The following is a 23,204-nucleotide window of genomic DNA, read 5'->3' on the forward strand; positions in this document are numbered from 1 at the left end:
GCAGTGACACGTCCCATGGGCCGCCGGAGGCAAAAATATCCTGCCTGGGCCCACACGCATAGACACGTCCCTTTCCAAATCCACCACCACCACCTCCTCTATTCCTGCTCCAGTGCTCCGTCCGTCCGCTTCGCCACCGCCGCCGCCATGATGCCGCAGCCGCATCCGGGCGTAGCCCCGCCGCCCCCCCCAGGCCGCCTCCGGCGCGCCGCCGCACTGGGGCGGCATCCCGCCACCCATGGCCCCGCAGCACCCGTACGCGCCGCCGCCGCCCCAGCAGGCCCCGCCCCCGCCGCAGATGTGGGGCCAGGCGCCGCCGCCGCCGCCGCCCCACCAGGCCGCGTACTACGGGGCCCCGCCCGCGGCCGCGCCGGTGCCGGCTGCGGCGCCTCCCGCGGGGCCGAACGAGGTCAGGACGCTCTGGATCGGGGACCTGCAGTACTGGATAGATGAGAACTACATCGACGGGTGCTTCGCCGCCACGGGGGAGGTACGTGTTTCTCCGTTTCCTTCCGCGGAATCAGCATGCAGGTCGCTTCGATCCGTTCCATGCGGGGCCCGTTGACGCGTGTCCCCAGACTTTGATGCCAATTGATTGCGTCCGTTCAATACAGTTTACATGATGAGTAGTGTTCCATGCAGCACAGCTTATATGAGTAGGTGTGAATTCATATTTTTTTAGAGATTGATGCTATTGGTGATTATAACTGTGAACTGGAACAATTAGGATTTGAGTATGAGGTTGTAGGCATTAATTTTTTGGATGTAGAATGTTCTGTCGATGCATATCCACGTCGGTATGGTTGTCGAGATGGATGTCCTGGCAGATTGTATTTTTCTGGAGTAGAAGAACATTGTTTCCATATTTTCCCTGAGATTTTGCTTCAGATGCGTTGATTCTTGTCTTTGTGGTTAGCTAAAACAAAATTGTACTAGTTGCAGTGACCCCGATGTTTGCAATGCTGAGCTGCATTTATATTTTTACCATGTTAGTTGGTCCAGTCTTAGAATGTTTGTGATGTCAGCACGCACTGTTATGGTTGCACATTTGACACTAAGTTTTTTTTTTGGTTTTATGGATAATATTATACTGATCCTTGTTATGAATTTTTAGGTACAATCTGTGAAGCTAATTCGTGACAAGCAGACTGGACAACTTCAGGGCTATGGTTTCATTGAATTCATTAGCCGTGCTGCTGCTGCTGAAAGAGTTCTTCAGACATACAATGGGACAATGATGCCGAATGTTGAGTTGCCATTCCGATTGAACTGGGCCTCTCCTGGTGAAAAACGTGATGACTCTCCTGACTATACGATGTTTGTTGGTGACTTGGCTGCTGATGTTACAGACTACATATTGCAAGAGACATTCAGGGTACATTACCCTTCTGTAAAAGGTGCAAAAGTTGTAATGGACAAACTGACAATGCGCTCAAAGGGATATGGCTTTGTGAAATTTGGTGATCCTAATGAGCAAGCTCGTGCAATGACGGAAATGAATGGGATGCTCTGTTCTTCCAGACCTATGCGTATTGGAGTTCAAGAAAAAGGTAAGAAATAACTGAAAGCAAGTTGAATTTATCCTCTTTTAGCTGCATTTTAATGCAGTATCATAATTGCTTTTGATTTCTAGCTTATATCATGTGTCTATCCTGTTATGTAATTGTTGTGTTCGCTGTTCAGTTGCTACTTCGATTAGTTTTATGGGGTTTTCTTCTCTACTTGTTCCAAATGTATTGAAGCTTGGTTGTCGACCTTGAAGAATTCAATAGGTCCAAAACATTTCATTTGTTAATTCCCAAAACATTTCATTTGTTAATTCGGATGACGTATGATGGTTCTGAAGTACTCATAAAAACTCATATTGTCTGGAAGCAGGATACCAACAGGCTCTTCATATAGGAGCCTTGGAACTGACTTGAGCTGGAATGTATGTCTTGTGGGACGCATGGCCTCTGTTAGGTTAGTGTTAATCGTATGTCCTAATTGATCGCGTTTATTTTGGCACCTACTTTTTTTGAAGTCTTGTTTCCCTTCCTGCTACAGTTCAGTTATTTGCTTCTGTATCCTTATGAAATATATTAGCTGAGGTGAAGAACCTTCACCTCCCATTTCCCTTCTGCCTTAATCCATTTATCTACTTCTGTTCTCTTGTTAAAGCTACCACTTAATCCCACCATAGGTTTCAGGTGGAATGCATGCATAGTGTTCTTAGCTTCGTAACTATAAATTAGAGGCTGCACTTGTTTTCATGTGGGGTCAAATTTTCCTTTCTACAACCTTTTTCGTTTTCTACATTTGCCATTTATAATCTTCTTTTTGAAGTATGTCTTCTTGAAATGTTTTCAAATCAAGCTTCGTATTGACGCTGTTGGTAAAATGCCATTTGATATTGCCTTGCCATCTTTTAATGTTAGAACTATTTTACTTTTGTTATTTCACAATTACAATGGGATATATTCCAAAATGCTGGTTCCTTTACAGTAATAAGCTATAAGCATCAATGACATGTGCTGTTATGAGTGTACCATTTTGTATACTGTCTCTTTCTATGGACCTTCCTTCTGTGTATGAGGGCTTGTATTTCAGTTGTCAATATCATAGACCCTTTATATGATGGATAAAGTGTTTTGAGACATTTTAGGAAATTTTGGACCACCCTTCTGTATAACTTGATGAAGGCTCTTTTTTGCTAGTTACTGAAAGACTCAAAGAAAGCATACAGACCTTCCTTGCCTTGTTTATTCCCTTTAGTTGCTACTGTGTTAGCTCATTGCTAGCTATGTTTTTGCCTTTGTAAACCTGAGTTTTTTGGTTTCCTTACTGGTGGGCAGATCTTTGTGAAAAGAAGAGTATTACCTGCTTATGTTGATTTCGAGCTTGTGGATATGGATTTCCCAAGTTGACTTAAAATGGAAATAGCTGGCTGCTGGCTTCCTGCAGTTTGCCCTTCTAGTGTCAATTAGCAATCTCTGAGCTGTTAAACTTTCTTTGATATCTGACAGTCAGTTCCAGAATTTAGTTTGTTGAAGCTGTAACCATCCATGTAAGCCTATATGGATGAGTTTGTGTTGTTAGAAGGCATATATGAATGGAATCATTAATAAATTAAAATTTATGGATTAACTGCTAATATAGGCATATTGCATTATATAATCACACAGAATGAAATCACACAGAATAACCGATACATGCTTTCCTACCTTTGTTTAGATCATCCTTGAGTCATTCACATTCTGCTTCATCACCTTATGACTTATGTTGATTCCTTGTGCTTGTTATTGTGGTTAATATTCCTGTGAGCTAGTTATTGTGAATCAGATTGTCCAAGATATGCTCTTCTTCCACAGTTATGGCATAGAATATTTCCATATGCATTATTGCATTCCTTAACCGAGTAGTATTATACAACTAATGAAGTTCATAATGTGCATGGTATTAATATTATGCATATACACATTTTTTTTATCTATGTTCAGTAAGTCTTACGTTATGCCTTTTTAGTTGTGTTTTATTTACAGTACCAAGTGCTCAGGGAGTTAAGTCTGACAATGATCCTAATAATACCACCGTGCGTTCTTTTTTCTACTTTCTTATGAAGCAAATTATTTTTATTTTGGTATTGATAATCTGTCTTGCTGTGGAGCACAGATTTTTATTGGTGGCCTTGACCCGAATGTCACTGAAGATACGTTGAAACAAGTTTTCAGCCCTTATGGGGAAGTGGTTCATGTTAAGATCCCTGTTGGCAAAAGATGTGGCTTTGTTCAATATGCTCTCAGGTTCACTCATTTTGATCCCTACTTGCCCCTGGTTTGTGGATGTATGTTCGATGTGTCCATGCATGTAACTGTATTCTATTACTGTGCATTCAGATCTTCTGCAGAGGAGTTGTTGGTACTTCTGCAAGGTACCTTGATTGGGGGGCAGAATGTGAGGCTTTCATGGGGTCGCAGTCCTTCAAACAAACAAGTTCAGGTTATTATCTCTTGCATGTTAACTCGTGTTTCCACTTCTAATCAACGGAAGCTGATTTTTTAAAATATATTTCCAGCAGCAACAAGATTCGAACCAGTGGGCTGGGGCTACTACTGGCTATTATGGTTACGGGCAAGGCTACGAGGCCTATGGATACCCTCAATCTCAGGACCCTAATATGTATGGTTATGGAGCTTATGCTGGCTATCAAAATTACCAACAGCAACCAGTACCACAGCAGCCACAGCAGTAACAGGCAAGTTTTTTTGGTTATACTTTGGTATGCCATGTTGTTATACTCTGGTCACTACTCTGTTATACCAATTCTTTTAAGTAATGCAACTTTTCATGCAGCTCATCAAACTTGATTCGATGGAGCTCTATTGTTTGGACATGATTAATTTCTATTGGCAGCCATGCAAGTACGATATATCTGGTAGATGAAAGGACATATTAGAATATGTTCAGAGCAACACTCCAGCAGGGCCTCTATTTGGGTGACTAAACTCACATTTTAGTCATTTTGCTCAAATTTTCATCTCCAGCAGGGCTTCTATTTGGATGACTAAAATGAGAGGGTGACTAAATTTTCTCTCTCGCCCCCTCAATTTGGTCACCCTCTACTTAGGCTACCAAAAGTAAGGTCCACCATTTTTTAGTCTATTTAGTCGGTGTTGCTAGAGTAGAGACTACATTTTGGGTGACTAAATTTGGAAAGTGAGTGACTAAAATGAGTTTTAGTCACTCAAATTTAGTCACTCCACTAGAGTTGCTCTCAGTACCCTGTATGTTTATTGTTTAGGTATTCTTTTTCTCTTTGTTAATATAGAGAATACTATCATTCAGAGTAATCTGTGTTTGGAAATCATTGGAGAAATGTTGCACAAATACTGAGTTGAATACACTGTTTGGATTATTCATTCTAGGCCCTTATCTTAGTTTGTATTGTTTGTTGAAATGCACAAAGACCGGAAAATCGTAGCTTGTTCGATAGTGCCCTGAGCTTTTTCTCTCTGCAGTCCATAGAAAAGATATTGCCCCAGACATACTGAATTTTGTATTTGTGTTCTTAATTTTTTAGTTTTTTTTCCTGAGAACAAAATAAACTACAGCATTGACCTTGCTTGTCGCTACCCTTGGCTTCTCTTACTTGTTTTTTGTGTGTATAGTTTGCATGTAAAAATTCTGACAATTGTTGTCGTCCTTTGCAGGGAGGTACGGTGACTGGTATAATTTGGGCATGGCGACTGATGCGAGCATACGTACGAGCTTGTAAGATACAGAGCTTTTGGTGCATGCCTGAGTTGTGGTTCTGCAGACATGATATGTATGTATTACTCCCACCATAACATAATCTACATTTTCTCGCTCGTATATTATTTTTGATCAAGTGGTTCCATGTCCGCTGTTGCGTTCGTGCCATGCTGTGCTCTTGGCATGCCGAATGAGTTGTATCTTTACAAATTGTCCTCAGGGACTGTCTGTTTGGATGATGCCTAAGCTTTGCTATAACGAAGGTAAGTGTGGTCTGCTATACTTTTTGTAGCATAGAAGTCTGGTGACATCTGTGGCAATAAACATTTTTCAACATTGGTTATTTGATTTGTGCTCACAGTCTGTCACGCCTAACGTTCATTTACATCCCTTTCTTGAGGGCGTGGGTTCGATCCCTGGGATCGCCACCCGCGTGCCTCATGTGGGAGTTTTTCCCAGTTCTCAAGTGGCCATCATCCGACCGTGTTTCTGCAAATGAGCAGGTAACAATAGAGGATAGGTTGTAATAGGTGAGCAGACAACAATGAAGGATAGGTTGTACTAGACCTTAGCTTACTTGTAGGGAGTATTGCGTGAGGTGTAAGTGAATTTGTGTGGTGTGTATGTCTACATATGAGTTCAGATACTACAACTACAACTTGTTCTCTGGGACGTAGCCGCCGAACTCTAGGCGTGGCGACCGACGGCGTCCAACCAAACAGCCTGCAGTGTCCACGTTGTGCCGTGGCTCTGCCAGCGGGTCTGCCGCCGCGTGGGCCCCCCTCCACCGTCAAATCCCCACTCACGAGCACAGTTATTAGGACCGGTTAAACCAGAAACCGGAGCCCCGCAGCGGTTCGGTCCATGTAAAAGATCGGCCATGCAATTGAACCGGGTTAAACCGCTCAAACCGCCCGGTTTTCTGAAAAACCGGTAGAAAACTGGGCTTCTGAACCGGTGGTCTGACCGCTGGACATGGGCTCGCGAGCGCAGAAAGGTGGGATGGGGCGCATGAGGTGAGAAAATAGGTGGGAGAGGGGTTCGAACCCAGGTTGGGGTTAGTTAACTAACGTTACAACCCAGGTCGGCGTCGCAACCCTCCCTTACGGCCCAGCAGCCCTGTTTCTCTTCCTCATGCGAGAGGGAGAGCCTGCGCCGCGCACCCCAAACTGCCGTTCGATGCGCACCACGTACCCCAGAGCACGGAAGCCGAAAATCGACGGCCACCCGCACGGAAGCCTCTCCTTGGAACCCTAGCCTTCCTCCTACTTAACCCCTCGCCCCTTTTCGCCTTCCTCACGCCACCACCAGGGGCTTACCCCAATTCCACCAAGCGCCGTGACGAGCCGACGCCGAATCGGAGCCGCGGTGACCCGTACTGCGAACGCCGCCTTCACCATCCTGTACCCGGCGCCAGGATGTGGAGGAGCCGCAGCTGCTAAGGAGCCAGTCGCCGTCACCGAGCCGGAGAGGAGCTGCTACGCCAGGAGCGACATCGAGCCGGACGTGTCGACGTGCTGCAACGCCGTGAACCGCGAGCGCACCGCGAACCCAGCCTGCTTCCTCTTTCTCCGACGGTCGGCACAGCCACGCCTACATCGTCGATCTGTCGCCTTGCATAAACATCTGATGGAGCAACTCAAAATTTGGTGGAGAACCATGTACCATGGCTTGAAATTCATTCCCGTATGTCTGAAGACAAAAAAACAATATGTTATGGTGCAATATAGTTTTGAGTCAAACAACCCGATGTCATGTGCAAGAGGCTACATACTTGAAGCTTGGATGTAAAATCTGTCACCTCTCCTCTCTTCACAGCCTTCAAATACTTGAGGCGGAAATCATACAACTGTCTCAATTTGTTCCACTCATTTCGAAGTTGCATGCCCGTCATATTATTAAGAACTTTATCATTAACATTTTGCCTGACGAACTCTTCACGCAAGCACCCTATTGCACCAGCATCCAAATCATCTCTTATACGTATATTATTCTTATTAATCTGTTCGACGCAGCATACACAAAATAAACGTATACGGGCAGGAGGCCAAATTTGTTTGGCGGGATTCCTAGCAGCACGCTGCAAGGAAAATGTCAAATACCAATGTAAGTGCATGACAAGGGATTAGATATATATTCTACAAAGTCCACGCACTAGACTTGTTTCTTGAAAGAAAAAAAAAAGCACGTACCTTGGAACTGGAGCTCTCTGCCATCTTAGGCCTGGGGATGATCAATGTTGATTCAAGTGTCTTCACTAGATTTTTAATACTATAGATGCAAACATAATCCAGCATTAATAATTTTACCCAAGGGTGTGAGGATGGAAAATTCTATTCTCCGTGCGTACGCATGTAGCTACAGCCACCAATAAAGCAGCAGCATATATGCGTGTGTACAGGTGAAGAAGCGGAGGAGTGACTGAATGGTGACCTGGAGTAGAGTCAGAAGTAGTCTTACTCGTCAGGGTCCTCCGAGAGCTTCTCCGGACTTACACGTGAAAATCCGAATAAACCAAATACCACACAAACTCCAAATAAAATGCAAGAAGAGCCAACATCACTCAAACAGCAGCATTAACTAGAAGAGTTTGATTTTAGAACAGCATCATAATTGGTTTTATATTATTCCGAGTTAAACTGCAGTGGCTATAATTTTCCAAGGCTAAACAACCTTCACTTAGGCTGCGCGCTAGGCATTCAGATTGGCCAGGTTCAAGAATGTGCACAGCAGAATTGATGGGTTGTTTACTGAAGCTGGCAAGTGCATCAATTATTCAGCCAGAGATGAAGGATGGCCAAAATCCTGGGCGTGGTTGACGTACAGCAGCATGAGGCTAATGTTACAGCAAACAAGAACTAATTGGGGGGGTAATAGGCACATCACAGCTGCGATAGTGCCACAGATGAACAGTTAAAGGGTCTAGTCTGCTACTCGGCCAACAGAGTTGGATAGACCTGAACTTGCCTCCAAACTGCACAAGAAGGCAAACTGCACAAGGAGGTTACGGTCTGCATTCCAGGCTCTGAACCGAAGCAATCCAGCAGTGCTGGCCTTTGGCGTTGTGTCTGCGCATGCGCATGCTGGAAAGTGCAGCAAGCACACGCACAAGAGTGCGCACATGACGTTCGTGCTCCTGGTGGTTTGTGTACTCGCGGCGTCAAGCCACAGCTCGGCCGCGGTGGTGTGGATAGGCTTGAGCGTGCGCTCACGACGGCGTGGCCGCTCCTGGCGGTGCCGTGCGGCGTCGCGTGCGGTGAGTGTAGGCAACACAGCATGGCCTCGTGCACGGACGTGTGGACTGCACGGCAACGATGCCATCGGAGTAAAGGTTGTGCCTTGCAAGAAAGGTTGTGCCTTGCAAGGAAGCTTCCATGCCGGCACGAAGGCGCAGCCACAGGCAGAGAGGGCTCATTGGTATCGCCGCCGGACAGCAAAACAGGGGAGAAGGTTGGGCCTGGCATATGTCTGTGCTCACCGAGGGTCGACGGTGTAGGCGTGGCTGTGCCGACCGTTGGAGAAAGAGGACGCAGGCTGGGTTCGCGGTGCGCTCGCGGTTCACGGCGTTGCAGCACGTCGACACGTCCGGCTCGATGTCGCTCCTGGCGTAGCAGCTCCTTTCCGGCTCGGTGACGGCGACTGGCTCCGATTCGGCGTCGGCTCGTCACGGTGCTTGGTGGAATTGGGGTAAGCCCCTGGTGGCGGCGTGAGGAGGAAGGGGAAAAGGGGCGAGGGGTTAAGTAGGAGGAAGGCTAGGGTTCCAAGGAGAGGCTTCCGCGCGGGTGGCCGTCGATTTTCGGCTTCCGTGCTCTGGGGTACGTGGTGCACATCGAACGGCAGTTTGGGGTGCACGGCGCAGGCTCTCCCTCTCGCGTGAGGAAGAGAAACAGGGCTGCTGGGCCGTAAGGGAGGGTTGCGACGCCGACCTGGGTTGTAACGTTAGTTAACTAACCCCAACCTGGGTTCGAACCCCTCTCCCACCTATTTTCTCCAACGTTAGTTAACGCCGACCTGGGTGAGAAAACAGGGTTGTAACCGTCCGTCCGCGACGCCGTCTCCTACAACACCGTCCTCGCCATGCTCTGCCGTCATGGGGGCGACCTCCCACGGCGCTCTCCCTCCTCCGCCACATGTCGCGGGAGCCCCACCGCTGCTCCTACACCACGGTCATGCGCGGGCTCTGCGCGTCGCGTCGCGCGGACGAGGCCGTCGGCTGGCTCCGGACCATGCAGGAGCGCGGCGTCCGCCCCGACGGTCACGTTACGACACGCTCTTCCAGGGGCTGTGCGACGCCGCGGAGGTCGATGGGGCCGTAGAGCTGCTGAATGAGATGTGTGGCAGTGGTATCGAGCCAAACGTGGTTGTGTACAGCTGCTTGTTGCCGGGGTACTGCAAGTCCAGCCGGTGGCAGGACGTAGGCAAGGTGTTTGAAGAAATGTCCGGGCGGGGGATTCAGGCAGATGTGATCATGTTCACTGGTTTAATCGATAGCCTGTGTAAAGAGGGGAAGACAGGAAAGGCCGCAAGGGTGAAGGGCATGATGGTGGAGCGGGGGATGGAGCCAAATGCAGTAACGTACGATGTGCTGATCAATTCCCTGTGCAAGGAAGGATGGGTGAGGGAGGCAATGACTCTAAAGAACGAGATGGTCGCGGTGGTTCCTGGTGCAGGTCGATGGGCTGCTTGCGATTGGTCTGAGTGACAATTCAGTGGCGCTTTGGGATTTGAGCAAGCGTGTGTTGGTTACCAGAGTGAAATCTCCAGGTTGGTTCAGCACCTCGGTGCTCCCTTGGTCCAAATGGCAAGATCTGTGCTAAATTCCTCTTTCATGATTGATTATGAAGTTGCCTTCTGGATGCAGAGAAGTGCCTTCTGTATTCCATGAGAATGTGGGGAGACTCCGTTAGAGAACTTGTGGCATCCGGAGCCATTTTAAATGAGGTAAGCTTTCCAGGTTCTTGGATGTTTCTGTTTTCGCTCCGCTTTAAATGCTCAAGGAAAATCTTAAACAATTTCCAAATTATCCGAATGGGGAAGTTCGCATTTCATTATAAATAGCTTTTGTTAATATTCTTTCCTAGATTCTCATATGGAAATTGACACCACAAAATCTCGGATCCTCCTTGTTACGCTCGTATGAAGGGGATACTTCTGATGTAAATGATAACGAAATCATACATCTTGGTGCTAATCAGTACATGACAGTTCATCTTGGTAGGCTGAAGGAACATGAAGGTTCAATATTCCGAATAGCGAATAGCTTGGTCCACTGATGGATCAAAGTTTATGTCTGTTTCTGATGACCGTAAGTTGGTCTGTTTTGCTTTTGGCTCCCACTGCCCTCTTCAGGAACCCTTTTGTTCCAGCTAATTGCCTTTCATGATAATTTTGGCGTACTTGGTTTTATTTTTGTGGCAGTGCTCGCCTGTGGATGCGGAGTTTCAAGTCACAAAGTTTTGTCGATCAGCCAGCCAGTCAAGACAGTGTTGAAATTATACCAAGACTCACTTTTTGGGCATAGTGCGAGGATATGGGATTGCTATGTTTCTGATTCCGTAAGTTGTCATATTTTGTTCCCTCTCCTTTTGTAAATGATTTTCTTTTCATCCGCATCATTTGGCAGTGCTTTCTTTTTTTTCTTTGCTTGTATTTCTAGCACAGGAAAATTTTCAATAAACCCTTTTCTCTTGAATGGGTGGTAATTATTTAAAATATCCAGTTGACCGCTTTTTTTAGATCTCTTACTGTTGATAACTAAACTTTCCTTTTAGACAGTTATAACTGCTGGTGAGTATTGTACTTGTTGCATTTAGGGAATGGATGGAAAGCTAATCAATATGTTCGAAGAACGCATGTAAGTTTGAATGGCGATGGAACTGAGAATGGCGATGGAGAATGGAGGGTGCGGCGGCTGTTGGTGTATTTGGGCAGGCAAACCCTAATCGAGGGGGCCCTTGGCTTTTATATTTGGTGGCAGGCAAGGGGGCGGCAACCAGCGACCCAAAATTTCATTCCCCGCCCATCGATCTTGAGCTTCGCCATCGCCTAAACGTTGCTGTACTCGTTCAACTTGCCATGCAAAACCGTGTTGCCGCTGTTCCGTGTCCACCGTGTAGGATCGATTTTGACCGTTTAAACGGTCTACCCGTGTAATTACCGTTTTTGGGGTAAACTGCATGTTTGGCTGGTGAGTAACGTTTACACGGCGTTTACTCGTTCTACACGGCCGTGTAGGCGAACATTCTATCTAATGCAACCATACATCCGCATGCTTATCTTGTTATCGTGAAATTCAACCCAATCGTTTTCTTTCTCGATAGGATAGAAAATGCCCCAAGATCCACGAGCTTGTATTGTTACCGTGGTGCAGCATTAAGGGATCTGCACCTATCTGGGTTCAGGAGGGGCCCCTCGATCAGCTGAAGACTAAGATTTCTTCTTCCAAACAACGTCACGCGGGCAGTCTTTCTGCAACGGGTGACTTTTTACGAACAATTCACGGGTGCAAATACTCCCAGTCGCCGTGCCGGTCGGCAAGGCCTACCGGATCTGGCCGGTGCAGCTCTTCGATCGGGTCCTGCAAGAAGATCGAAGCTCAACCTGCTCTGCTGGTACGTGTGCCCCGTGCACATAAACATACTGCTGTTCCGGCTTCGCGTGTACTAGTGCAATCTTTTGGTTTCGTTCACGCGCGCGTGTGGTCGTTTTCTATCTTCAGAGTTCAGTTCTAGCTCGTCGCCGGCGGAGGCGAGGGGATGATCATCGCCGACCGCGCCTGATCCTTTGGTCCTCTCCTTTTGCACGCGGACACGGCCTGACGCTGCAGTTAGAGGTCTGGGCTGAATCGCCACCTGTCTCTATCCAAAATGGGCTGGCTCGCTCGCATTTGATTGGCCCACCGGCCTATATCGTGCCTGGGCTTCAAAACCAGGCCCAGATCGGATAACCACGTAATCATCCGCGCCGGCTCTGCGAGCGACGCCCTCGAACGAGGATGATTCTTTGCTGGTAATACGCCATACGGGAAGTCCGGAACGATCTGATCAAAGTTTGCAGTGGCGGTGGCGAATGTTTCTGCTCGGCCTCAGCGCACGATTGCACGAGGCCGACAGGGTGCTTCTCCTCGCGGCCGTCGTCGCTGCTCTCCTGCCGGGGGGAGTCCAGGGGCGGATCTAACGTTGGGCCCTCATCTCCGTCCCGCCCTCCTGCGGCCAGCTCCTCGGTGTGGTGGATGGCGGAGGCTTCAACCTCCTCAAATGGGTTGAGGGATGATTGCTGGTGTTGTATGTGCAATGAATTAAAGTAAGAACAAGGGACGATGGTGAATTTTGGCAGCACCAAGGGTTCGGCTGGGGAAGGAACTGACGGGGAAAAGGATGAGCTGATCCAGAGGGGGATAATTATCCACGATTCTCACCATGCCCAGCTTTGCCACCTCATGCTTGATCAAATTGCGTGGCCCTGCTGCAGTTTAGGCACGTGTGGTGCTTTGAATTTGACAAGGAAACCATCTGACGGCGCTCAGGAGGAGGATAAGATCATGATGTTACTGTAGATTACTGAATATTCTGAATCAAGTGTTAAGTTTCCTCCCAAACCCTATACTTGCAGCTCCTAGATCTCCCAAAACTTCAATGACACCTTGAAATCGGCCAAAAGAACAATTGTAGACCTGACATTTCTCTTCATTTTTCGTTTAAGGCACAACTTTTTTTTAAACGAACCGTACAAGATAGTGCGAGTTTCTATTGATATAGCAGAAAAAATACAAGACTACAGTCCTGGGAGACCATAGTCAGAAAAAAAGAAATGAAACGAAAAAATTAAGACTCACCCGGTTGGATTGGGACTTCAACACGGGAACTTCATAACTCAAACTCTCCCGGTTGGATTGAGGCATCAACACGGAAAACTCCATACCTCAACTCTCACCTGGTTGGATTGGGGCATCAACACGGGTGTTCTCAAGACTGCAGGGCCACGGATGCCGAGCAAGCCAAGTTGCCGCACCTACCAACCTTGTCCTGCCTAGGAAGTCGTCATCGAAACATGATCCCCGTCGATAAGAAGTCGAGAAAAATGGACTGCATCACATCGAGGAGACCACCGCCATGCAAGACATGTCGCCGTAGTGCCACTGCTCCACCATACACCAACCGACAGAGTGAAACCACCGAATCCGGACCTCTCGCAGGCTGCCTCGCCGTCACCACAGCGATGACACAACACGCGGGGGCCTCGCCACACCCGCCGTTGGATCTCCTCCTCACTCTCGTCGCCACGCTGAAGACACCGCATGCGGGGACCCGCCACGTCTGCCATAGTACTCAGTGTCACGGATCCGTTCCTCAAGTCACTGTCAGGATGATGAATAGTGTTGCCCCGTGTTCTAAGATCCCCATCAAACAGCCGAACTGCGCCCGCTGGACGACCGCATCGCATTGCGCCACCCACACAACATCCACCGCAGCCATACTAGCAAGCCCAGTTGTCGCTTGCGTCATCTTTCGATGATGTACCACACCAGAGTCACCGAGCAAGGCCGAGCAACCCGCCGCAGTCCGCTGCAAGCCAAGCCGTCCTACGATGATGGTGCTGCAAGCGCCGCCTTCCGACGCAGTCCCACACTACACTGACAGTTGCCAAGCAACGCCAGCCGCCGCAGTCCGCTACAAGGAGTTAGATCCATCATCCTTGTGACAACCCCGGACCGCCAGCATGATTTTGGTCGCCGTCGCATGAGCTCGGCAACCCCCTTCGAGCTCGCCATCTGCACCAAGCCGCCCCCGCCATGCCATCGGCAAGTCTTCCACCGTCTAGCCGAGATGGGTCTCCACGAATGATGCCTCCAAGAAGGTAACAACGCCAGCGACGCTGCTGTCACTTGTCCAACAAGTGGATAGGGTTTTCACCCGAAGAAACCCGTGCAAAAGGGATGGGCTCCAAGATGACGCCCCCAACAGAGAGAACGACGCCTCGCACGCTGGCGTCATCATCACCAGCAGAAAGCCAGCGAGACTTTCACCCGGAGAATCCCATCCCCAACTACACGTCCACTCGGCAAACCAGGAAGTCTTCCCGAAGCCGCCGTGCCACCACACGCCACGGCCAACTCGCACCTGCCTCCCGAAGGCCTGCTTACTTCTTGCTGCTGCTGTGCTACTGGCTTGCCTTGCGTGCGTCACCTCGCTGCACCCCGTGTGGGCCGCTGCCACTGCTTGCTGGTCGGTGCACGCTTGGTGGCCTGCCTGCTTGTTGCAAACCTCACGGGGGGCCGCCAGGCAGCTGCCACGGCCTACTGGCCTGCTCGTTGTTGGGCCTGCGCACACCTCGCTGGCAGCCGAGTGCGCCGTCCACCGCCGCTGGTAGCTGTGCCGTTGGCACCGGCCGCTGTGCGCCGGCGCCTGCTTGCCCGACCATACCGTGTCTGGCCACCGCGTCGCGCCGCGCTCACCTGGGAGCTGCGCGCGCTGGTCTCTGCTCTCTGTCCGCTCGCTTTCGCTATAAGAGGAAACCGCCGCCAATCCGCCTCGTGCCGCCCACGGGCACCGCGCGCGGCCTCTCGCGCCGCCGTCAGCCGCAAATTAGACGCGGCCCCACGAACCATGGCCGCAGCAGCAGACTGCCTCCACCTCGCTCGTCATGCCGGCCGCGCCCAGCCCGCGGTAGCGCCTCAAGTGCCATCGCCGCGCTCCAGCCCGCGGCCGCCCTTCGCGTGCCATCGCCGCGCGCCACCTGCGGTCAGCTCTCATATGGCATTCTTTCAATTTGTTAGGTCATGGTCATGAACATTCTTTTGCTGCTTTCTTGCTAGAATCTAATGGAATAGCAGTTGGCTGCACCACCAGAAGATGAAGAACCTAAGTCTGCGACTGAAGTTGTAGCTGATGTACTAGATGACAGCACCAAGAAGAATATGTTCCTTCAGAATGTGGGGATCAAGACTGGGTGACCGAGGTCTAATGTATAGAATGTCCAAGCACAACTGGAAGTGGAGAAGAAGGTAAATGTTGAGCTTCGTGCAAAAGTGGATGATTTGGAAAGGAGAGCGCAGAAAAAAGAACAAGCAAGGTTAAGGGACATGGAGGAGATGCACAACAAGCAAGCTAGCTTGGAAGCGAAACTTCAGCTTATTCTCGATCAACAACGACCAGTTGATTGAATTAATGGTATGTGCACTGCTAGTTCAATAGTTCACTGCTACAATATTTTGTTCTTGCTTTATGCACAAGGCTAGAGGCTTATTTGCACTGCTACTACACTATCTTACATTTTTTTTGTTTTTGGTCTTGCAAGCTGCTAAAGGATGGCGTGAACTGGTGGACTACATCCAGAATTTCCACCACCAACCTGGAGCTGCTGGTCTGATGCAAGATGCACTTGCTTGAGCTGCTGTTTTGATTCAAGATGCTCATAGTTGAGCTGACTTATTGTTCTTTCTCCTTTAGACTTATTGTTCTTGTGTTGAGCTTGTGCTCCTGGGTTGCAAGTTGAGCTGCATCTCTTAGACTTAGTGATTTGCATGCTTTTGATGTGTGAAACTTGTGACTGCTTCTGGATAATGGGTTCTTTTGAAATGGTCTGATTGCTTCTGTTGTGATAATGGTTTGGATGCTGTTGGGCTGGAATCATTGCGGACTGAAATATTTATGGGTTGAAATGACTCTGAGCAGAATTCATTGTGTGCTGAAATGTTTATGGGCTGAAATTTTGGGCCAAAAGTGATCCACTAATAAAATTGGCCCATTGAAATAAAATGATCCACATCATCATTAGTGCCATGTAAACAGCCATGTCACCATCCATGTTGGTAGCCATGTCATCATCCACGTTGGCAGCCTTATCATTGTCCACGTAGATGGCCACATCATCGTCCACATCGACGACCACGTCATCATCCACATCACTATTGGCAGCCATGTCATCATCCACATTATCAGCCACATCACTAACCATGTCAGCTTGAATCCGCGACGTTTACTTTCGTCGCTAAAACTGGGCTTTGGACTGGGCTAACTGGACCTCGGGCTACTCTGCGATGGTAAAAAACTATCACGGATCGCTTCAATCCGTGATGGTTTTGAAGAATCGTCGATAGATTTAATCAATGACGCTCAATCAACAACGAAATCTCAAACTGTCACGGATGGTGAATTGCGACGGATTTTCAATGATCCGCGACAAAATGATTCCGTCGCAGAATAAATAGTATGTTGTAGTGCACGGCCACCGCGTGCATCCTCTCGCGCCGCCATCAGCGCAGACCAGACGCGGCCCCATGAATCGTGGTCGCAGCCGCAGACCGCCTCCACCTCGCTCCTCATGCCGGCCGCGCCCAGCACACAGCAGCTCCTCGTGCGTCGCCGCAGCGCTCCAGCCCGCGGTAGCGCCTCGAGTGCCATCGCCGCGCTCCAACCCGCGAACGCCCCTCGCGTGCCATCGCCGCGCGCCACCTGCGGCCGCCCCTCGCACAACGCGCCATAGCCGCAGCTGTCGCCGACCCGCAAGGGGCTGTGCTCAAGGAGGGGTTGAGGCCAACCACGAAGACGAAGGGGCGAGGGAGGTCGCGGCCCTGTAGATCCAGGCCTGGGGGCACCAGATCCGGTCCCCAGGACGCCGGATTCGCCACCCCAAGCCCGTTGCCGGTGCGACGTTGTGGATCCGCCCCCGGCCGCCGCTGCCCCCGTGCCGGTGCCAGCGCGGGAGAAGCCCTGCCGCCGCCATCCTAGCAGGCACACGAGCTTTTCGGTGCCCTGCTCAGGCAGCGGCGAGGTGGAAAGGAAGCCGGAAGGGGGGTTGACGATGGCGGAGGAAGGGGTGCCGCCCGAGTCGGCCCCAGAGGAGACGACGCGGGGGCTAAGTTTGTTTTGAGTTTGGATCTTAAGGCACAACATCGAATTTAGCCTCCAACATAGCTAAAAGTGCTTTGAAATTCACTACATGCATTGAGTACAATCTGAATATTTTTAACCGCCATTGGAGTGGGTGCGCTGTGTCAGCGTGTGGACCACGGTCGCGCCCTGCGCACAGGAGGAGGAAGGCGGAGGGGGCTGGGTGCTTTGCTGTTCCTGACCTGCGTGGAGGAAGGTAGGCGTGGGGGAGGAGAAGCGCCATGGAGAGGGAGAGGAGAGCTGCTGCGTGGTGCTATGCTGAAGCTCGCCGAGGGGGAAGGGGATGGCACAGAGAGGATGTGGAGAGAAGATTTGGAGAGTCTGTTGGAGTGGATCGAAATATGAGGAAGAAATTTTAGCTAAATGGATAGCTAAATGAGAATATGAAGAGTGAGATTTAGCTAGACTGTTGGAGTTGCTCTAATACGAGACGGATCGAACCAAACGGACCAAACCAATTTAACCCAAAAATAATAATGATAACCACAGTTTAGGACTTTAGGCTGAGACAATGTTGTATTTAACCCCAACTTTGCTATTGGGCTTCGTTTCCAGACCCTGTCAAAATCCTGCTACCGGTGGATTAAAAGCTGGGCATACAGTAGCCACACGGCGAGCTGCAGCAGCTGTTGCCGCCACAACCAACGAGCTGAGAGCTGCAAGCACGCGCGTCCGTGATGCTTGCCAGTTGCCATAGGTGCATCTGCGCTCGCCACCGCCAGGGCACTGTCACACGGAAGGAAAGAGGACCATGCGCTCAATGCAAGGTGCCGAGCTCCCGATGAGAGTGCGAGGCCACGCCGCCCAGGTGCCCAGTTGCCAGCGAGGGCACGAACACCATTCACGATTCAGCGATCTAGCTACCTCTCATGAGTTTTACCGGAGCGTATAAACACTTTTGCATTGTATTGTATCGCTATTCTACAAACTCGGATCACAATACCAGTCCCAATCCTACCAGGGAGCAATTGCAATCGGATTATGACAGACCGAAAAAAAATCACGGGCTCAGACGACGGACCAAACGATGGACTGTACACTACTACAGATTACATCATCGCAAACGCCTCATCACCACCGGTTTGATTCGAACCGGCGCTGATAGACTATCACCACCGGTTCCAAATGGACTCGGCGGTGATGCAAACATATCACCGCCGGTTCGTATTACAAACCGGCGGTGATACTCTCGAGGGCATCACCGCCGGATGGTAATATGATCCGACGGTGATGTGTTCTCCATCTATCTCAAATATTTCCTCTTCCTCTCCCTTCTCCCTTAAATTTCCCCCCTCTCTCTCGGACTTTCTCCTCTCCCCCGACGCTCCCTCTCTTCTTCTCACCTCTCCCCTTCTTCCCACCACCGCCCCCACAGTGCAGCTCCCCTCCCGCCACCGCCCCAATCCCTCTCCTCTCCTTGCCCCTCCCCTCCCTTCTCTCCCCAGCAGTGGGGAGCTCAGCACGAGCTCGGCGTGGGAGCTCGACCGCGGGTGGCCCATATCCACGCGCTTCCGACCGGCCGCCGCGGGAGCTCGACCGCAGGCGTCCGTGGGAGCTCGACCGCCGCAGTGGGAGCTCGACCGCGGGCCACCGCGGGAGCTCGACCGCGGGATGCCGGCCCACCACGGGAGGTCGACTGCGAGCCGCCGTGGGAGCTCGACCGCGGCCGCCGCGAGCTGGCGTGCGGGTGCTCAACCACCAGTGGCCAGATCCACGCGCGGGCGTCCGTGGGCCGGTGTGGGAGCTCGGCGCGCGGGTCGGCGCGGCCGCGGCCGCAGCGGCCGACGCATGTGGCCTTCCCCCGTCGCCCCCTCTCCTCCCTTCATCCTCGGCATGGGAGCGAGCGGCGCAGCGGTGTGGGGTAGATGCGGAGCAGCCGCGAGGATAATTTTTTTTGTTTCGTAACGGGTCAACACTGCCAGTTGTTGAACCGGCGGTGATGGCCCCTTCCGTCACCATCGATATAAATCCAACGCCCTCCAAAACCGGCGGTGATGATCATTTTGAACCGGCGGCGTGGGGGGCGCTGGAGTAGTGGTAGAAGGCACCAAGGATTGGTCGCTTGCTTTATAATTAGGAATCTAGCCCGACTCGCATATAGGATGGACTAAGACCCACCTATCAATGACATAAGGTGGACCAAACTAAAAATTTAGATGATTTAGGTGACCAAATAAAAAACATAGCTAATAGCGCCCGTACGTCCGATGGGAAATTTCCAATCGGATGCTCTGTCGCAACATCAAAAATAAACTCAATCAAAGTTACTACTTACAACATTACAAAAATATATATAAACATAACTTTGTCATCCGATCCTATGATAGAACGACAATATGTAGAAATAGAGTTTTGTAACATTAACACTTACCTTTTGCAACATTTAAAGATTATAATTGCAATATTTTTGAACTACAATTGCAATATTAAAGAAATATTTTTTTTAAAAGTAATAGAACAAATAGAATTAGTAAATTATATTAAAAAGTGCAACATGAAAAATCAACTATTGAAACACCTAGAATAAATTTATGCAACATCATAAAGCAATTGTTGCAGCATCACCTCACATCTCAAAGATATTGAAAATTACCACTGCAATATCACAAATCTATCTGTCGGTGTTCCGAAATCACTGGCTAGTAAACTTATTTGCGCGTCACAGGATCGGATGGTAATGCAAGGATGTGACACAAGATTTATACTGGTTCGAGCTGAATGTCCCTACATCCAGTTCGAGCTCTTGTGCTCTTGCACTCAGTTTGTAGTAGGGGTTATAAACGGGCGAGAGAGGGAACAGAGGTCCCAAGTCTCTGGTGTTCGTGTGCGTGTGTGTACGTATGTTTTTAGTCGGCCTGTTAGGAGAGAGTCCCCCCTCCGCGGGACACGCACCCTCCCTTTTATAGCTCAAGGAATGGGTGTTTACATAGAGAAGGATGTGGGGGTCGGGCGACTCCCGACCCCAGCCTACCAGCTACCCTTCATTTATGGTCTCCGTCAGGTCGTGTTGTCCGGTCTTGATTAAGACAGTTAGGAGCCCGCGGCCCATACCGAAACTGTGCTGATTGTGGCAGTACGGGGGTGCGGGACTCGTACTGCTGCGGGTGTCATCAACTGTTGCGTGCGGGTTCCCGTCACGTCCTTGCGTGGCGCGCGTCTTCGTGTCCACTGTTGGCGTTGTCAGCCGGAGTGGTTGAGCCAGGGCTGTCTCGGGAAGTGACGTGCTGTCCCGTTGCCCACTCCGGTTCGTACGGGAGCGTGGTGCGGTCATGTCCTGTCTTTCCAGGGTCACGTCCGCAAACGCTTTTTGACTAGGGCTGCTTGCCTACTCCCAGAGACCTGTTGTCGTAAGTGGTTGTCATGCGTCCGACTCCCTCCTCTGGGGTCGGGGGTCGGGCGAGGCGGAACTCTTGACCACGAGGGTCAGGTGAGGCGGAACTCCTTCGCGGAGGTCGGGTGTGGCGAAACTCCTTCGTGGAGGTCGAGGTCGGGCGAGGCGGACCCCTTTCGGCGGACTGCGGGGTGTCCTGGTCGTGGTGGGCCGTCCCAAGGTGTCGGGCTTCTGTTTGGGCTGGTTATTCCCATGATCCTAACTTTGGCGTGGCCCAGTCGGTCTGGTTCTTACGGGCATGTTTAGGGTATCCGTTACTTTTTCCCTCATCAGTAGCCCCCGACCCCCAGCGAGGTTGCTCAGGAACCGCGCGGGGGGTCCCGTTCTCGCAATGGGAGGGCCTGCTCTAGAGCGTACATTGCCAACCCTTCACGGTTTTCCAGTGGTTGCGCGCGAGCGCACCCACTAGGTGTAGTCCCCAAGCCTCTGAGTGTGTCAGAGACTCGCTCAGAGGGTTCAGCGAGTGATGTTTATTTCTTGAGGCAATGTGACCTTATTATTTTGCCATTTTGTATCCAATGGGTGCGTGCGAGCCATCCAGTGGGTGTAGCCCCCGAGCCTCTGAGCGGATCAGAGATTCGCCCAGTGGGTTACGTGTGTGTGGCGGCCCCGGGTCGCAAGGCCCTGGGGCGTGCATTCTCTTTTATTTTTTACTTATGGGACGCGTCAGCTCTGGCGGCGAGGCTCTGCTGTGTGACCTTGTGCCACTCCGGGTGCCGTTTTAGGCAGCGCCCGGACGCCCAGTTTGACCCGTGCGGTCGCTTCGTGGCACGCTCGCCCAAGCACTCTTCCTGTTTTGCTCGTGGGCTGTCGCATTCCGCGGGCGAGGGGATTTGATGTCCGCTCGCGGGCTCAAACTCTCCCTTCCCGGCTATAAATAGGGTGCTCGGGCGCTCTTCCCTGGCAATTCCTTTGCCCTTGCTCCTCCATCCTTCTAGATTATGATGGCTTCTTTTCTTGATCATGGTCGCCCTCCCGAGGGAGGGTTGCGATCCCTTAGGTTCTGGTGCTAGAAGAACGCTTGCGAGCCTTGGGTCATCGCTGGAGAAGGTTGATGCACCGTCCATTGGTCGGAAACCCATCGAGGGCATCATGGCACTCCTGCACGGATCGCCACCGCAACTGCGCTCCTTGCGGCCCACTTCGGCGACGAGGTTGCTCTTGTGGTGGAGGCGGCGACCGAGCTGTTCGTCAGCGGGGCCCCCGGTGCTGCCCCTTGGGGGGGGAGGATGCTAGAAGAAGGCTTGCGAGGTGGGTACTCCTCCGGACCTTCTACTCTGGCTGCTACTCTCCCCAAGACGAGCAAAATTGTCACCTTCACGGTGGCAACGGTTTTTGTTTTCTGTAACGGCCACGGGCCAAGCCCCTTATGTAACTTTTGTTCGCAAAGTAATGTAAGCCTCATTTTGCATCGGCTCGTATCCACTACTTGCTTGTCTTGGCTAGCCATGATCGTGGAGGTACTTTTTTTTTTGTTGTCGAGGGGTCGGTCATTCCAGCCCCGTTTTTATGTCGCCCTTCCACGCGCTCCTTTCGCTCGGAGCGGGAGGGTTGGTGCATGCCACGTTTTCCGTCGGAGGCAAAACGTGATGCCCGTGGAGCTGATAGCGGGTCAGTCTGAGTGCGGCCCCGCTCCCCCTTCGCGGGGATGCGGACTGAGTCAGCTGGCGACTGACCCCAAGTTCCTGCTTTCCTGACCCCCAATGTTATCAGGATCGTTTGACCGATCCCGACGGCTCGCTGCCTCCCCTCGTGGGGGATACTTGGGTTTAGGAAAGTCAAGGCTCAAACACAAGGTCAGGAAGCCCGGGCCACGTGGGCACATCCGGGTGGTGGCCGTTGGGCCCTTCCCTTGTTAGCCCTCGCACTTTTTGGCCCAGGGTAGCTGTTGAACCCGTCTGCGGGCTAGCTTTCGAACCCTTTGGTGATCGCGGGCCTTCATGGCCTTTTGGGCCGTCGCTCGGCCCATTTTTTTCTTACCTAGGGGCAATCCGGTCGTTTCGCCGTGCCGCTGCGCCGTACGCCTCCACACGAGCCGCGACTGTTGGTGTTGCGGGCCCCGGTTATGATGGGACGCCCGACCCCGACAACCGGCGATGCTGCCAGATTCTGGGGCCATCATTTTTGTAAGTTTTACTTGACTCCGCACCTCTTCCTTTTGCTTCTCATTTTGTTTCTGACTCTAATTCTTTCCACGCCTGTCAGGATCGATCTGCTTTTTTCCTATCCACCTTACCGCTTCCTAGGAGCGCCACTCGGCGCGAGGCGAACCGCCTCGCTGCCGATGCGAAGCTGAAGAAGGAGGAGGACAAGCGGAAGAAAGCGGAGCTGGAGAAGACAAAGGGGAGGTCGCGAAGCGCAAGCGGCAAGGCGTCATCTCCTCCAGCGATGAGGTGGAAATGCTCGACCGCTTGGAGGACGAATTCGACGACCCCAGCGACAGCGGCGGCGAGGAGATGGAGGACGACGAGCCAGATTGGGATGAGCTGGCCGACGAGGATTACACAGGGGCGGAAGGGTCCTCCTTGGCAGCAGCGAAGGCTATCGCCCCCTCCTTGTCACAGGGGGATCGCGTGCGGGGAAACACCATGCCCGATGTGCGGCCATCGGCTCCGAGGGGGTTGGGTGGGACCTCCGATCCCCAGAGTGGCGAGACGAGCGCACCCCGAGTCGTGGCAGGAATGTGGCGA

The 23,204-nt window shown here is 51.2% G+C and overlaps 2 protein-coding genes and 1 pseudogene across 2 annotated transcripts; 2 read left to right on the forward strand and 1 right to left on the reverse strand.

Annotated features, from left to right (window-relative positions):
• LOC120644815 lies at window positions 1–10,972 on the forward strand (annotated as a pseudogene).
• LOC120644814 lies at window positions 5,697–7,561 on the reverse strand. Its single transcript, XM_039921533.1, has 3 exons — window positions 7,425–7,561; window positions 7,007–7,312; window positions 5,697–6,924 (listed from the first exon to the last, which is right to left on the reverse strand). The coding sequence occupies exons 1-3, from the start codon at window positions 7,527–7,529 to the stop codon at window positions 6,826–6,828; spliced, it is 510 nt and encodes a 169-aa protein (XP_039777467.1). The 5' UTR covers window positions 7,530–7,561; the 3' UTR covers window positions 5,697–6,825.
• On the forward strand, window positions 9,563–10,505 carry LOC120645793 (pentatricopeptide repeat-containing protein At1g05670, mitochondrial-like). Its single transcript, XM_039922532.1, has 3 exons — window positions 9,563–9,902; window positions 10,094–10,173; window positions 10,314–10,505. The coding sequence occupies exons 1-3, from the start codon at window positions 9,563–9,565 to the stop codon at window positions 10,503–10,505; spliced, it is 612 nt and encodes a 203-aa protein (XP_039778466.1).
• Window positions 10,973–23,204: the final 12,232 nt, after the last annotated feature.

Source organism: Panicum virgatum, chromosome 8K (assembly GCF_016808335.1).
Source record: "Panicum virgatum strain AP13 chromosome 8K, P.virgatum_v5, whole genome shotgun sequence".
Taxonomy (NCBI): Eukaryota; Viridiplantae; Streptophyta; class Magnoliopsida; order Poales; family Poaceae; genus Panicum; species Panicum virgatum.

What these genes read in the sequence shown, in the direction of transcription:
- LOC120644814 (XM_039921533.1), bottom strand. Translation starts at nt 7,529, where the DNA reads ATGCTGGATTATGTTTGCATCTATAGTATTAAAAATCTAGTGAAGACA. An exon ending in CAGAGAGCTCCAGTTCCAAG is followed by an intron (nt 7,313 to 7,424) that starts GTACGTGCTTTT and finishes TTTTCCTTGCAG; the next exon opens with CGTGCTGCTAGGAATCCCGC. An exon ending in ATTTTACATCCAAGCTTCAA is followed by an intron (nt 6,925 to 7,006) that starts GTATGTAGCCTC and finishes TTTTGTCTTCAG; the next exon opens with ACATACGGGAATGAATTTCA.
- LOC120645793 (XM_039922532.1), top strand. Translation starts at nt 9,563, where the DNA reads ATGTGTGGCAGTGGTATCGAGCCAAACGTGGTTGTGTACAGCTGCTTG. An exon ending in CGCGGTGGTTCCTGGTGCAG is followed by an intron (nt 9,903 to 10,093) that starts GTCGATGGGCTG and finishes TTCTGGATGCAG; the next exon opens with AGAAGTGCCTTCTGTATTCC. An exon ending in CCGGAGCCATTTTAAATGAG is followed by an intron (nt 10,174 to 10,313) that starts GTAAGCTTTCCA and finishes ATTCTTTCCTAG; the next exon opens with ATTCTCATATGGAAATTGAC.